At 45.1% G+C, this 16866-nt stretch overlaps 1 protein-coding gene across 5 annotated transcripts in view; it reads left to right on the top strand.

The window, feature by feature from the left end:
- The window catches only part of ANKRD6 (ankyrin repeat domain 6), a 146857-nt gene that overhangs the window by 88362 nt on the left and 41629 nt on the right, over window positions 1–16866 (top strand). For all 5 annotated transcript variants that reach the window (XM_080664934.1, XM_080664932.1, XM_080664936.1 and 2 more), the window contains exon 2: window positions 3281–3568. In XM_080664934.1, coding sequence (XP_080521060.1) covers window positions 3449–3568 — 120 coding nt within the window. In that variant the 5' untranslated portion in view covers window positions 3281–3448. The remainder of the gene's footprint in view (window positions 1–3280; window positions 3569–16866) is intronic.

The raw sequence follows: 16866 nt of genomic DNA, 5'->3' as shown, positions 1-16866 counted from the left end.
AATGCTTTTCTGGACTCAGGAAACTGGTTGCATTTTATGGTCATGCATCTATTTGATTTCTGCTTAAAGAACTGGCAGCATGTTGCCATTAAGGTTTTTCTCCAGAATACTGTGAAAATGAGCATCGTGACAAAGAGGCATGTGATTGACAGAGTTGGGCAGAAAGAAATTCCTCACTGCCAGCAGTGGGAAGTGTCTTGAATGATAGCTGATTCACTTGGAAGAGGAGGCTCAGATTTAAGAAGGGAACGGGGCTGCTACAGCCTGGGTACCCAACAGGTTGGCGGGGAAGTTTAACTAGTTGATTATAGACTGGTCACCACTCCACGCTTCCTCTCCCCTCCCCACTCATTGTTGGGGGCCTTTCGTTCCCCCTTATTCCCTGTCCCACAGCCTGCCTCTGCCTGGCCTGATTTGTCACTTCAAGGTATCCAATGAGAAGCTGAGTAGGTCCTCACTTCTAAAGGATAGGGATCATTGTTCTGTAGGGCAGTGATCATGAGAGAAGTGGGGATGAAGCTGGGCTGGGTCTGCACCCCATCCACAGCTAGAGTTAGAGGAGGAAACAGAAAGGAAGTAGAAAAGAAGTCTCAGCCACTTTCATTTCTCCCCACCCACCCTGCAAATGCAAGTGCAAGTGAATGCTGGAGGCCCTAGGAATAAGGCTATTACTGGATTTGAGAATGAACTTGAGATACCCAAGTACATGGGGATGGTGCTAGCAACAGGCCAGGAACTGGAAACCTGGGATTCTGTTCCAGATTTTGCAGGCAGTTTTCTGTATCCAAAATAGTGACCTATCCTGGAGGCTGCCCTGTGTCTCAGGTGAGTCTAGCTGGGGAGGGTTTGGGTGGGGTGAAGAGTGGGAACATTTCATTATTCAGTAGCTGTCACTGAAAAGCAAAATTATCACATTTCTGCTTGGCCAAGATTTTCTCACAAATATCGTGTTTTTCTGTCTCCCAAAAAAAAAAAATTATAATGTGCGCTAGATTTGCAAAGGGCTGTTTACCAACGGTAATTATGTAAGCAGGGTTGTCTCAGTAGCTTGCAACCATGGCAAAAACTGTGCTTCCATCTGAGTGTCTGAGAGGCTGAATTTATTGCATGGGACAGGAGGGTGGGAGGGAGTGGCTGGCGGTGTTGACCCCGTGCATCTGTTGCTAGGGAGACCAGGCAGCACTTCTGGTCTGTAGCTCCTGACCTTAGCTGATGGCATGCACTGAGGTTGCAGCAAGCTGTCTATTCCCAGGAGCCAAGTTATGGAGTGGAATGAGTAAACTTTTAGTGGTGATATTTGTATGAACCAGGATATTGTACTCGAGACATTTGCAGGCCCATTGCAAGAGAGGTTTGGGAATGGGGGGTTGTGGAGGAGGAGAGGTGGCGGTTTAGGTCCAGTGCACAGGAATAACAATTGAGTAGATGGAAAAAAATGTGGTTGTGGGAGGGAGATCATTCAAGAAGCCATAGCTAATATTCCACATTTGCCTGCCATTTGGGCCTGGAGTGCTTTTTTGGTGTTGTGGCAAGCAGAGCAGAAGCTCAGTATAATTGGTTTGAAGGTACCACAGATTCCCTGAATAGAGAGAGGCGATGTGTCCTATGTTTACAAAAACAAACCACTTCCAAACAGTGATGCAGTCTGGCAAACATAAAGCCCAAGCTACTGTCTTTCCCTTCAATCCTGGGAATTTCCAAAAGCATTTCCAGCTCATTTCTCTCTTTTGAGTCTCAGCTTTATTCTTTCACTGACTCAGTCATTCAACAAAGACTTCTGACAGATTCCAGGATCTCTGACTCTGGCTAATGGTGGCATCTCTGCCTTGGCATATACCCTTGTTCAGGCGTCTTGTGCCTGGTGACCAGAGCAGGATTTGTGAAGGTTCCTTCTCTCTGTTTCCTTTCGAGTCTTTACATGCATTTTGGGTATTTTGGATGACAAGGTGAAATTTGATAATTCACAAGTTGGGGAGAGATTAGACTTCTTTCTGAAGTTATAATATTCACATTTGGCCAATACAATCACATAATAAAATACCATCTTTAATTTCCACCGCAGTCCTGTGGTTATGTCTGTCCTATGTCTAAGCCTTAACCCCAGCCTCCCAGAGGGGTTGGGGAGATGGCCTGCCCGATGTCACGGTGAACGGGAGGTACAGTGTGGTACAGTCCAGACCTTTTCCAGTCACATCATGGCCAATTCCTTAATCTTTAGAGATTGAAAGGAGCATTGGATTTGCCTGGAAGCAACTGTACAAGATGTCTGTGGGGCCTGGGATGAAGAATGGGTGGTGTCCCTCTGCTATAGCATTTTCTTTCCTTTTGCATATATTGGTATTTTTAATAAGTATGTTTTAAAACTGAAAGAAGCCCTCACTTCCTTGCCGTCCTTGCTGTGGATCAGATCTTTAAGCATTTCTTCTTGTGCCGGAAGAACCCTTCGCCTTTGAAGTCATTACCACTGCCTTTGGTTTAGTGTCATGGTGGCCCAGGGGTACGGGGAGGAGTCCGTCTTTAACCTTCTATACACTTGGCCATTTGGTGGAAAGAAGAGCTTAAGTTTATTACTAGTTAATGCCTCCAGACCCCTGCTCTCAGTGGCCTAGAGGTGGTTTTCGTAGGCCATTCATTTCCCCCTGGTTAAGCTGGGAAGCCACTCCTAGCACCGTGGGCAGTGCCTTGTCAGTGTGTCTAGCGTCCCTGTTGTTTCTGAAGCAGGTTGTTCCAGCAGCAATTGGACCCGGGAGACGGCCCAGGCCTGTGCCCAGCTCTCCATCTGTTCCAGAACTCAGGAAACTGCACGATTTGCAGGGAGAAAAGAATGAAGAGAATGACAGTATACGCTGGGGGGAAATCCTACTCCTTAGGGTCTTTGGGGTGTGCTCCATGGGAACCTAACCTGCCAGGGGAATTAGCATGATAGCCATGGCCCAGAAAGCCCTTTATGATCCTACATAGCACAGTCACCTGCCCAAGGTGGGTCTGGAAACCAGGTGATGTGTATGGGATTCTCACAGAAATGCAGAGCAGACCTCAAAGTTCTGGCCATAGTCCTCTGATGAATTCAGAGTCCCCTGCGAGGGTAGAAAGGAGGGAAGGTAGCACTTCTAAGGTCAGGTACTTTGCTGTGCCGAGTGTTCTTCTTGCTGTCCTCTCTCCCCCAGGTCCCCTCCCCTGCCATGAGCAATCAGCACATGCCCTAAAATCAGAGAGAGGACGTGTGGCCCGTCCTGTGTGCTCTGTGGCACTGATGGCAGCTTTGTTTTGTAACCCGTAGGTCCTGAAGATGGCGTAGTAATAGAGGCACCTTCCAATGATCAGGAGCATCTGTCCCCGCGGGTGCCGGCCCAGGCCAGTGACATCGTGTGGAGCTGAAGGGACGACATCGTGTGGAGCTGAAGGGACGTGTCTACCTCTATCTGGAAACCTCTTTCTCTCCTAATTCATGAGCCAGCAGGATGCTGTCGCTGCGCTTTCAGAACGCCTTCTCATAGCCGCATACAAAGGCCAAGCGGAGAATGTGGTTCAGCTCATCAACAAGGGCGCCAAGGTAGCAGTTACCAAGGTAACAAGAGGGGAGGAAAATGCTTTAGCCATCCTTGGGGGAAAAGCCTACCTCTTAACCATTGTCCACAAAACTGTCCTGTTAGGCTCACAGCTTTCAAAGAATTGGCTCCCTCCCCTCCCCCAGTGATGGAGGTTTGGACAGAAAGAAGGAGGATTAAAAATGCTTTCATTGTGATCTTTCAAATGGAGTAACTTGTAATTAGCATTTGACAGTCTTTAAAGTCACAGCATGGCTTTTTCTCACCTACTTCTTCAGCCACAAGGACAGGCGAGCTCTCTGGAGAAGTCGGGACACAAAAGCTTATAGGGTAGAGTATTTGATAATCACATTAGATAGGCCTCCTGGGGAGGTGGACCCTCTGCTATGCAGAACCTCATCCCCATCTGTACAATGACAGACTTGGACCAGATGACCACGACAGTCAATTTGGGCTTTGATTTCATGAGTCAGTGAGAATGTGTGGTAAGTGTTGGAGGACATTGCTTACCCCTCACCAGCAGATACCACCCGGGTAGACAAGAGAACATAATGGGCCAAAGGGCAGTTTTGTTGCACAGCTGAGCAGAGGCAGGTTCTGCACAGTTAAATTTCAGGTTTAAATACATAGACAAGATAAGCACTTTACAGTCCGCTAGAAGAGTTCTCTTTTCATCTCCCCTTTAGAGATGAGGAAACTGAGGCACAGAGGGATTTAAGTAACCTGCCCAGGGTCCCTCAGCTGCTGAGTGGCAGAACTGCAACTTGTACCCACGGAGTCTGGCTCCAGGGCCCACCCTCCAGGCCACCCCGGGGGAGCTGTGGAGAGAGGCAAAGTTTCATTTTCAAATAGTAACGTCTGCTAACTTCTGGCCTCCTGTGGCAAAGATTGGCCGTCTCACATTTTTAGTGATTCATATCTAGTCTCTGTATTTCATGCTCCAATGTGTGCTTTTAGCAGCACTTCCAAGTAGTTAACTCAATGCTGGCACTATCTGCCAGGAGATAGCATCAGGTCTCACCCCTTCACATGCCAGTGGCAAGTCCAGGCTTCTGACCAACTGGCTATCAATGGGAGGTTCCCATGACCCACTCCTTGGATTAGATTAATTTGCTAGAGCAGCTCTCAGAACTCGGGAAAAGGTTTTATTTACCAGATTACTAGTTTATTTTAAAGGGGTCTAACTCAGTAACAGCCAGATGGAAGAGACACACAGGGCAAAGTATAGGAAAGGGCACAGAGCTTCCATGACTTCTGAGCATGCCACTCTCTAGCATCTCCCTGTGTTCACTACCCCAGACGTTCCCTGTCCTTTGGGTTTTTATGGAGGCTTCCTTACATAGACATGATTGACTAAACCATTGGCCATTGGTGAATGGTTCAACCTCCAGCCTCTCTCCCCTCCTTGGAACCGAAAGTCCTAATCCTCTTAACTATGGTTGGTTTCCCTGGCAACCAGCCCTCATCCTTAGGGGCTTTCCAAAAGTTACCTAATTCTCATAAATGCAGGTGTGGTTGGAAGGGGTTTGTTGTGAATAACACACTCCTTTCACCTTTGTTTTTGGCTCTGGAGCTGTTTCAAGAACTGATGATAACAGACAAACTATTATAATAAAAGATGCTCCCACTGCTCTTATCACTTAGGAAATTCCAAGTGTTTGGGGAGCTATAAGCCAGGAATGGAGATTAAGAGCAAATATGTGTTTCTGTATGTCACAATATCACAATGCTGGTGAGAGAGAGAGAGAGAGAGAGAGGGAGAGAGAGAGAGAGAGAGAGAGAGAGAGAGAGAGAGAGAGAGGGGAAGTCGTGGCCTACTCAAAGGTCCCCCATTGGCCTGACATCACTCTACACAAATGTGGCGACTAGGTTGCTAGCTGTGTGGAATTGAGGGTGAAGGGTGTCATCTACCCATGGTGCTTCAGGGCCCAGCCAGTCACAAATGGGAGAAAGGGCCTGGACTCCCTAGTGAGGGCTCAGGCTCACACATTTTACATCTGCTGTGTTTGCTAATTGTACAAGTTGCTTAACTTCTTTGAGCCTCATGTTTCTTATCTGTAAAAAGGGGATAGCAATACCAACCTTTCAGGGTTGTTATCATAACCACATTAAAGCACATAGCTCATAGTCGGCAAGTTCTCTTTTTAAAATGGACTTCATCATTTGCTTTTTTAAAAAAGTTTAAAAAAACAGTTTTATTGATGTATAATTTAACATGCAAAAAATTCACCCATTTTAAGTGTACAATTCAGTGGTTTCTAATGTATTTACAGAGTTGCACAATCATCACCATGTTCTAATTTTAGAACATTTCTATCACCCCAGAGATAAATTTCGTATTATTCAGCTGTCATTTCCCATTCCTACTCCCAGTTCCTGGCAACCATTAGTCTACTTTCTGTCTGTATAAATTTCCCTTTACTGGACATTTCATATTAATGGAATCACACATTGTGGCTGGCTTTTTTTCACTTGACCTAATGTTTTCCAGGCTCATTGTATTGTAGCATCAGCATTTTATTCTCTTTTACTACAGAACAGTATCCCACTCCATGGATATGGCACATTTTGTTTATCCTGTCATTGGTTAATGGATATTTTGGGTTGTTTCCAGTTTGAAACTATTATGAACACTACTGCTATGAACATTTCTGTACAGTGTTTGTGTAAATATGTTTTCATTTCTCTGGATAAATACCTAGGAGTGGAATTGTTGGGTCCCTTGGTAAATCTATGTTCAATGTTTTAAGGAACTGCCAAGCTGTATTCCAGAATGGTTGCACAATTTCCCATTCCCATTAACAATGTATGAGGGTGCCAGTTTCTCTATATCTTCACTATTGCTTGTTATTGACTACCTTTTTTTTAAACATAATTTGCTTTTTAATAGTTTTGTTTTTAATCAAAGTAATGCATGCACATAAGAGCTTTAAAAGTGTAAGTGCCACTGGCTGGCATGGCTCAGTCATTGAGTGTCAACCTATGAACCAGGAGGTCATGGTTCAATCCCATCAGGGAACATGCCTGGGGTTTCAAGCTCAATTTCAGTAGGGAGTGTGCTGGAGGCAGCCAATCAACGATTCTCATCATTGATGTTTCTATCTCTCTCTACCTTTCCCTTCCTCTCTGAAATCAATAAAAAATATATATACTTTTAAAAGTAAGTTCAAATACTGCTGGAGTTGCCTGGGGTCCCACCCAGGACAGGGAGACCTGTCTTCTCAGCATGTTCAGGCCAAAACCCACAGGAGGGGCATGACTTGACAAAAAAGCAACTCTGGAGCCCACGTTTGTGTGGAAAACAGCCTCAAGGTCCACCTGTCCCCACTGATCTGTGGATTTCCGTACTTGAAAAGATGTGGTACCAAATTCAAAGAAGGAAATAGGAAATAATAAAAACTAGTGCAAAAATGAATGAGATAGGAAATAGAAAAAAGTTACAGAAAAATCAATGAAACCAAAAGTGGGTTCTATGGAAAAAGTGACAAAATAGACAAGTCTTGAGCTAGATTGATCTAGAGACAGAGGGCCTACTGACAGCTGTCTGGGACCTCTCTTTACTCGTACCCTAGGGACTCCCCTTGCACTTTTATATCGGTTGATTTTCTGTTTTCTGGATTCCACTGTCTTTCTCTTTCTTGGTTTACTCCCTCGTTTTGATGTAGTTCACCTCTAGTACAGTGCTGTCCTGTATCTGTACGTCTGATACGGTAGCAACACATGGCTATTGAATACTTGAAATGTGGGTAGTGTGACTGAGGAATTGAATTTTAAATTTAACTTTAATTAATTAAAATTTAAATGCCACGTGTGGCTGTTGGCTACCACATTGTATAGCACAGCTCCCATACCTTCCTGAAAAATGAATGTATGGGAGAAATCGATTAGTACTAGACACAATCTATTGCCCCTTTCTCTCCCACATTCTCTGAATCCAGTTGTGTCACAATTTTGAACAGATCCATAATTAGTGTGATTATGTAAATACTATTCATTGGTGAGCCAGTGAGTATGCTATAATTACATTTTCATTCTTTTATAACTTGCTGTTTTTCCTAGAGTTGATCATTTTTGCTGGAACCCACGTCACCCTTACTTGGTAGCGCATGTTAACGTAAAAAAACATTGAAACCTGTAAAGAATTTTTGTGAGTTTATTTGAGCCAAACTGTCGACATATGCCGGGAAGCAGAACCTCAATGAATTGAGATAATGCTCCCGAGAATGGCCGGTTACATTTGTATTTATACATTGCAATCAAAGGAGGGACATAGGTGAGTAACATGAAATTCCTTGGTGATGGATTAAGGAGGTGGGATAGAGCAAAGCGGTGGGAAACACCTGGGATTGGATAAAAAGTAAAATGATGGACACATACTTAGGTGAGTGCAGGAACAATTAACATGATAATGAAGGAATTTGTGGCATCTGTCCTGGCGCCCACCACATTTGGTTGTGCCCAGGGGCTCCAGATAAAGGGAAGTTACAAGTTACCCAGACATCCCACAGATATGTTATCTTAGAGGCAAAAAGGCAAACAGGCTCAGTAAAGATCTAAGTTGATCTTTGTCAGGGAAAATATCAGTCTAGGACATGACTACCCACTATAACCTGTTTGTAGTTAAATATTTAATTTTCAGACCATCTTTTGTGGTTTTTTTAGGTCTCTGAGTTTGCAAGACTGCCATGGTCAGCATGTGGCCCCTTTCATCCACGCACATATTCCCTGAGCTTCTTAAGAAAAGGAACATAGGAGAGAAACAGTTTGAGACTGTATGTCTGGGAAAAAGTCTTTCTTTATTCTACCCACTAATTTAATTGACAATTTGGTGTGAAACCTAAGCTGAGAAAGAATTATTTTGCTTCAGAACTTTAAAGGCAATGTTTTATTGTTTTGAGCTGATAGTGTTGCTGTTGGAAAACTCTGCCCCCCCCCTTTTTTTTTTAAATATATATTTTATTGATTTTTACAGAGAGGAAGGGAGAGGAAGGGAGAGCCAGAAACATCGATGAGAGAGAAACATGGATCAGCTGCCTCCTGCACGCCCCCCACTGGGGATGTGCCCGCAACCAAGGTACATGCCCCTGACCGGGAATCGAACCCGGGACCCCTCAGTCCGCAGGCCGACGCTCTATCCACTGAGCCAAACCAGTCAGGGCAACTCTGCCCTTTTAAGGCCTGCCCATTCAGAACCCAGCTCAGGAACTGCCGGGGTTCTTGTCCCAGCATTACGAAGGGTTCAGCAATCTGAAGACAGGCTGATACGTAGATTCAATAAGGCGTCCAAAGACGAAAGATAATTTTGAAAGGCATTGGGGGTCAGAGGAGTTTCAGCTAAAGGAGCTAAAAAGACTTCCCCTTGACTTGGGACCCGTGCTTTTATTAACACAATTTGTCCTAAGGCAAGATGGAGATAATACACTTCAAAGGGTAGGGTTTACAGAAGCATTGTCAGATTGGGGAATAGCCTGCAACTGTTCAGGTGTTTGGCCAACAGGAGGCAATAACATGCAGATTAAGATGCCCTGAGCTGTCTGGCAGCAGACGGACAGTCCTATTCAGGTTTGGGGAAATGCCTTTCAGCAATCCCAGATGATTCTGTCCTGCTGACATGCTGGAATTGACTTCCAGCAAGGAACCACCACCACCAGGAAGTCCACCCAGAAAACAGTACACTACATGGAACTTACTGTCCTCTCAACTGATGAAACACTTGCTGTTTATTCGCTCTGTGTCTCTCATAATTTGAGTGCTCTGTGGGTACTCAGAACTCCCCAGCAGACCACACCACCCCTCTGACCCGGGTCAGAGTTTCTCTTATATTTCTCAGTGTTTGACACAGAAGAAAAGCACTGGAATTTGGAATCCAAAGACCTAGGTACAAGTGCCTCTCCACTGCTTATTAACTACTTGTTGACGAGGCCAGGGTTTCTCAATTTCTGCACGATTGACATTTTGGGCCAGATAATTCTCTGTTGTGGGCGATTGTCCTATGTATTGCAGGATGTTTAGCAGTATCTCTGCCCTCTACCTATTAGATGCCTGCAATACTCCCTCCTCCCTAGTCATGACAACCAAAATATGACTCCAGACATTGTCAAACGTTCCCCTCCAGGAGGAGGCGGCAGTATCACCCCTAGCTGAGAGCCACTGATGTAGGCAAATTTCTTCTTAAGTCTCAATTTCCTCACAAAACTTAGATTTCCACAGAACTGAGTGTAACAACCCATGTTGTCACAGTTATAAAATTTAAGAAGGCACACAGTATTGGGTGTGTGTTTTTTAATCCCTCCAATGCCTAGCCCAGTACTCCTACCAAAGCACCATAACGGTGTTCAGTATAAATTGCTTACTTCTCTTGTCGGAGTTCTATAATGATTAAGTCTTTTAATCCTCACCTCAACTCTCTTATCCTCATTACACAAATGAGGAAACTGAGGCCAGGAGAAGTTAGGTAATCCAACCAAAGTTCCTGTTCTAAAGTGTCAGAACTAAGAATGGCACCCTGGCCATCTGGTTCTGTAAATGAAACACAGGTTCCGCTGCCTGCCACAGAGAAAGCCAAATTCATGAGACAGGTGCTGGTGAAAAGGAAAGGAAGTCTGATGGACTCCCATCTCAAAGACCATCTTCCCTGCCTGCTCAAGCCTGCAGTCGTTATAGGGATGGGGGGAGAGGGCTTTTTTTTCTATCCAGTTATCTTACTAGCTTTTGGCCACTCGGGTACTATCCATTTATTTTTCTAGCTTTTGGTAAGCTCAGGCCCTACCCATTCATCTTCTAGCTTTCAGCATGCTTGTGTAAGAACCTCTCCCTGCCTCATCTGGGCTAGTGGGGGAGACTCCCTGGCTCTCCGACTGACTGTCTATGCTAACAGTTCCACAGGCTTGCTCTTAACCGCCATGTTTCACCTGTGTGGCTTATAACTTCGGGCTATGAACATCTGTGGCTGCTTCTTATTAAAGCACCTTCCTTGGCATCTTACACATAGAATCTGCAAGTGTTTTACTGACTAGGACTTCATATGCTCCGGTACTTTAATAAAGAAATATCCCAATAACAATATTTGTATGTACGTAACATTTTACACTTTTCATTTTATTTTCACATATGTATTGCTTATCCCCAGAACCCTGTGAGATATACAACTTTTCTTTTTAGAGTTGCAAGGAAATGGAGGCCCCAAAAGGGAAGGGACTTACATAAGTTAGGGAGTAACAAAGCTGGGACCAGAACCAGGAACTCCTGGCTCCTGTACAAATGTCCTGTGTGTTATAACTGGAACTTCTTATATCATCATAGGGGTTTTACTTAGTAGCTAATAGTATATGGTTATGATACCTAACCCACCAAGTAGGGGTGGCGTTGTCATGCACAGGACAAGTCATTAGAGGCAATGGGATCGGGAGCTAGGAATTGGTGTAAGAGCTACACATAAAATTTTAAATTCTTATTTTTAAGAGAAAGGCTCATTGAGAACTCTGATATTTTCAGTTGCATAATTTTCATATTTAGATCAATGATGTTCACATGTGTTGACCAACACATTTTCAGTTAGAACAGGTAATCTGACAAGGACGCTGGGTATCCTGAGAAGTCAGATATATCCCTGGGGTAAATTGGCTGTTAGAGACGGAAACTCAGGATCTTCTAGTAAGTTGTCTCCGACCCCCTCACTTCTCTGCCACTGATCTCACCAGAGTCACATATTATTTCATGCACCAACAACTACTAATTAAGCACCTGCTTTGCACCAGTGAACAGTCCAGGAGAAAAAAGTCTTGGCCATCATGGAGCTTGTGTTCTATTGGAGAAAGTGACTACAATTTGAGTCTTGCCTGCCCTTCCCTTCCCTGAACTTCCCCTTGGCTCCTTGATGCTTCAGTTCCTGGTTTTCTTCTGCAAAGGCACTTCTTCATCTCCTTTTGCTCTTCCTGCCTCTAAACCCAACTTTCCTCAGGGCTCTGAGCCCTTATCTGCTCTCACTCTGCACACCCACCTTGATTGTACCACCTCGCGCTGGTCACGCCACCCTCTCCAGCTTGGCTTTATCCCTGACCCTCGTGTGGAGCTGTCTTCATGGGCATGTTTATATGAATGATCCACAGGTACACCACAGGTACTTCAAATCCAAATGCCCAAGACAACCTGCACATGCCCATTCGGTTCTCATCCCATGGTCTCTATTAATGAATAGCACCCCCATTTGCACAGTCCTTCAAGCAGAAGCCCAAGGACATCCCCCCTTCTTTCAGCTCCTAAACATCCCTCCACTTACCCATCTTCTCAGTGACCCAGTGCTGTTCATTCTGCATCCTCATTTTCTCTCTACTCTGTGCCTTTCTAAGTGCCCACATGGACACTTCTTAAGATGTTTGATACTAAAACAGAAAAATTGGTTTTCTTTTGCAAGAAATCCTTGGTTTTATAAGAACCAAGCTTTTGTTTTATCCTATATAATAAAAGGCTAGTATGCAAATTGACCAAATGGTTGAACGACCAGTTGCTATGACACGCATTGACCACCAGGGGGCAGATGCTCAATGCAGTAGCTGCCCCCTGGTGGTCAGTGTGCTCAGCCAGAAGCTGGGATCACGGCTGACGAGGCAATGGTGGGAGCCTCTCCCGCCTCTGCAGCAGACAGACACCCCCCAAGGGGTCCTGGACTACGAAAAGGCACAGGCCAGACTGAGGGACCCCTTTTCCCCCCAGTGTATGCATGTCGTGGACTGGGCCTCTAGTATGAATATATTCTCTCCATAATCACCTCACATTTTAGTTACATATCTTCACATACAGCTTAATATTGTTACCTCAAGCGCTAGAGGGTTTGGCTCAGTGGATAGAGCATCGGCCTGTGGACCAAAGGGTCCCGGATTTGATTCTGGTCAAGGGCACATACCTCGGTTGCAGGCTTCTCCCCAGCTAGGGCCCTGGTCGGGGCTTGTGGAGGAGGCATCCAGTCGATGTGTTTCTCTCACATTGATGTTTCTCTCTGTCTTTCCCTCTTTCTTCCACTCTCCCTAAAAATCAATGGGAAAAATATCCTCGGGTGAGGATTTAAAAATAAATAAATATATATATATATAGATGTAGATGTAGATGTAGATATAGAGATATAGATATATAGATATATATAGATATATAGATATTTAATATATATATATTGTTACCTTAATACCAGTAGGTAGTTTGTAGTCTGGAAAAGCCCTCTGCACGGCTCCTGATGCCAAGCATTGACCATGTAGCTGGAGTTGAGAATCTGTAGGAATCCATAGGTAGAGCATCTTTTCTAGAAGTTTTTGGAAGCTGGTCCTTGGGATGTTTCACTGCTGCTCTTGTTTTCTCCAAAAGTAACCGGATGATGAACTATAAGTAGCTTAACCTATCCCCTATTGATGGATATTGAGATTATGTTACCTGCTGCTGCTTATCCTGAGGTCTTATTGTAGTGTGGTTATGTCTGTGGGAAAGATTTGTCTAAGTGGCACTGCTGGGTCAGGGCATGCATCCCCTTGTCGCTGACAGCTAGAGTGGAACTGCTGTGCGTGAAGGTTGTCCCGGTGTGCACTCCTGCAGTGGAGTGATGGAGGCCCATGACAACTGACCTTGAAGCGCATTGTGACCAGCAGTACTGGGCTCTCCCTTCCCGACGTCTCCCTCCTCCCTCTTCTCCTGAACTCATCCTGCCTTTCTGGCATTCTCTCCAGGAGCTCTCTGCTGTGGCTAATTGGGCCTATATTTAGCCTTTGTTCCTCTCAACTTCAGCATGGGTTCCATTGAGTTTTCTCCTTTTCACCCTCTGGGTTGTGGCTAGGGCCAGCTGCCTGGGTGAAAGGCCAGGGAGTGGCTGATGGGAGGGGAGCAGTGGAGTGCTCCACACCTCTCCTCCCCTCCCTTACCCACCACTCATAGCTGGAAAACAGGGTTCCCTCGGGAGGCAACACACAGGAGCCCAGTGTGTTCTCACCGGTTCAGTGAGGGCGGGAGCCTGAGCAGAGCTGATGCAGCCCGCTGGTCCTACTCCAGGTTAGTAGATCTACACACTCCATGAGGGCGTTAAGGGTGCACAGTTACTGTCAGGTCAAACCTGGAACCTGACAATGTGCCAGGAATTGAACCCATGACCTTTCGGTGCATGGGACATTGCTCAACCAACTGAGCCACACCGGCCAGGGCCAAAATTCTATACCCTTTAAACACTTACTCCCCATTTTCCCCTCCCCTGGTCCTGGCAACCATGTTTTCATTTTCCATCTCTGTGAAGGTGTCAACCATTTGACAATATTTCCCAGTTTTTTCTTGGCAGGAGTACATGCCGTGAATCCCATTTATCATCTCTGTGACCTTAGCCAAGGTAGTCACTGCCTTGAGCCTTGGTTTCCTGTCTGTAAAATCAGCATAACAACACTTACCTAGGGATTTGTTGTAAGGATTCAACAAAGTAATCCATGCAGAGTGCTTAGTACATGTAATGAGAATGGAGAACAACTCAATGGATGGTTGTTACTATTATCATAATTACTGTTTTCTCGCTTGAGTTCATGGACCTCAGGCATGGAAATTCCATTTGGTCAGGAACTTCTCAGTGTTGGCTGCGAATGTGATCACCTGGAGAGCCTTCAAAATACTAATGCCCAGGCCCCACACCCAGAGGCTCTGATTTAATCGGTCTGGGGTATGGCTTGAGCTTGGGCGTTTTTCAGAGCTCCAGGCGACCAAATGAGCAGCCAGGTGGAGAACCTTCACTGCTCCAGGTATTTCTCCCTGACGGCTCAGAGCCTGCATAGGGGGTAGGACAGCACTCTCTTTTGAGCATTGAGCCAAGTCAGTGGTGACATGCCTGGAAGTCATGGCTCTTTGCAGTACACCGTGAGATATTGATATCTCCAACTAGAAACAAGTTGACTAGCAGGAAATGCATGTCCCACACATGGGAAGGCAGACACATGCTGTGAATTGTTGTGTGGCTTGCCTATGAGACAGTGCATGGAGACTTATTGGGTCAATGCTCAGAAAATCTCAGTAAGTGTTGATGTATTGTGATGAGGGTGTTAATTAGGCAGGCGGCACAGTGACTCTGTTTCTAGCAAAAGTAGGGAGGTCCCCAGGAGGTGTTCTGTGGAGGAAGAGAGTGCCCTCTCAGATGGAGAGGGTCAATGTAGGAACCCATGTAGTCAGACCTATGGGGAGATGTACTACAGTTGAGGAGAGCAAGTCTCAAAACTTGGGATGGGCCTTCAAAACTGACTTAAACATCGCCCTAACCGGTTTGGCTCAGTGGATAGAGCATCAGCCTGCGGACTGAAGGGTCCCAGGTTCGATTCCGGTCAAGGGCATGTGCCTTGGTTGCGGGCACATCCCCAGTGGGGGGCGTGCAGGAGGCAGCTGATCGATGTTTCTCTCTCATCGATGTTTCTAACTCTCTGTCCCTCTCCCTTCCTCTCTGTAAAAAATCAATAAAATATATATTAAAAAAAAAAAAAAAAAAAAACTGACTTAAACATCTTAGGAGAATTGTTGAGGCTGCTTGGAAGGGGAGCCCCACAATCATGCCTGAGTCTCTCCGCGGCTCTGCCCTCCCTCACTGCCTCTGAGGAATTCTGGGGAGTGGTGCCTTGCTCTGTAGAGCCTTTCTATCCCCTTATTGCTTGTATTTAAGGTGGTGTTCAGTGAGGGTGGAGGCAGCCCGCATTTGCCCTCCCTCCTTCCCCAGCTCTGGGCAGCCTGGTGGGTGTGCTGGTCCAGAGGCCCTTCTTGCACCTGGGTGTTGAGCAAGTCATCCGCCAGATTGCATTTTGTTGCCTGAGCATCTGCATTTAAAACTGAAGCCTCTACATAGATTAATGTGCCCATTAAACCCCCTAAAGGCATGTATTTAATAGGTCCTAACAGTCCAGAGGAGACATTGTGATGTGGCCCAGCTGGGTGCCAGCATTTTAAAATCCTCGATCAATACGTACCTGTTTCTTTCCTGAACGAAATGCATTGCAGGATTACTGGTTTCCAGGCCAGTAATCGGCTTGTTGTAAGACTTCCAAAGCAATGTCACCTAATGCAGATTATTCTCGGAAGAGGAAAGGGGCTTTAGAAGCTGCGAGTCACCCACCGGGCCTCTGCTCTGATGCCAGGGCAGATGGTCTGTTGGTGAAGTCTCTGAGCCCCTTATTAGTTTTTTGCTGCCTCTTTTTTCTTCCTCTTAAGCTATAGTGATTTAGGTTTCAGAAAATAGGTCTGGAATTTATTTGTAGACTGGAAATTCTTTCTCACAGGCCTGTCGATTTGTTTCCAATGAGAATTGGCTGTTGTATGTTTAGGTTGTTATAAATCAAGGATCTAGGGCAGATGGGTGAGTAGGTGGCAGTGCTTGGTTTTCTTTTAGCCCATGTTTTCATTGAATCGAGCGCTATATAAAGAATTAGACACCGTGAGCAAGTGAAATTTATCCCTAATGCAAGGCTGGTTCAACATCAATCAATGTAATCCCCATATCAACAGCTGTCTTAGTCAGCTTGGGCTGCTATAAATAATACCAGTCTGGGTGGCTTAAGCAGCAGACATTTATTTTTCAGTTCTTTAGGCTGGGAAGTCCAAGTTCAAGGTGCCAGCAGGTTCGCTTTTGTGAGGGCCCTCTCACTGTCTTCACACAAGATGGAGAGAGAGCTCTGATCTCTCTTGCTCTGTTTCTAAGGACGAAGCCCATCATGGGGTCTCACATTCATAACCTCATTTAACCCTAATTACTTCCCATAGGCCCTGTCTCCAAATACTGTCACATTGGGGGATAGGGCTTCAACATATGCATGTGGGGGCCACAGACATTTAGTCCCTAACAACAGTTTAAATAAGAAAAATTATATGATCATATCCACAGATGCAGAAAAGGCATTTGGTAAAATCCAACCCTCATTCATGGTTTAAAAAAAAAGCTCTCAGCAAACTAAGAACTGAGAACTTTCTCAGCATGATAAAGAGTATCTACAAACACCCTACAGTGAATATACTTCATGCAAATTAAAATCAAAAGAAAATATCACTACATTTATCAGGATGGCTAAAATAGAATACACTGACTACATCAAATGCTGGCAGGGATGTGGAGACACTGAATCTCTCATACATTGCTGGTGGGAACATAAAATGATACAGCCACTCTGGAAAATAGTCTGGCAGTTTCTTATAAAACTAAATATGCAACTACTATATGACCCGGCAATGGTACTCTTGGACATTTACCCAAGAGCAATGGAAGCTTATGTTTACACAAAAGCATACAAAGAAATGCGGTAGCACTCTTATTTGCAAGAGCCAAAAATTG

This window comes from Plecotus auritus (genome assembly GCF_963455305.1).
Source record: "Plecotus auritus genome assembly, chromosome: 4".
In the NCBI taxonomy this organism is placed as follows: domain Eukaryota; kingdom Metazoa; phylum Chordata; class Mammalia; order Chiroptera; family Vespertilionidae; genus Plecotus; species Plecotus auritus.
The sequence above is the reverse complement of the archived record's forward strand: the minus strand, read 5'-3'. Positions and strand labels throughout refer to the sequence as shown.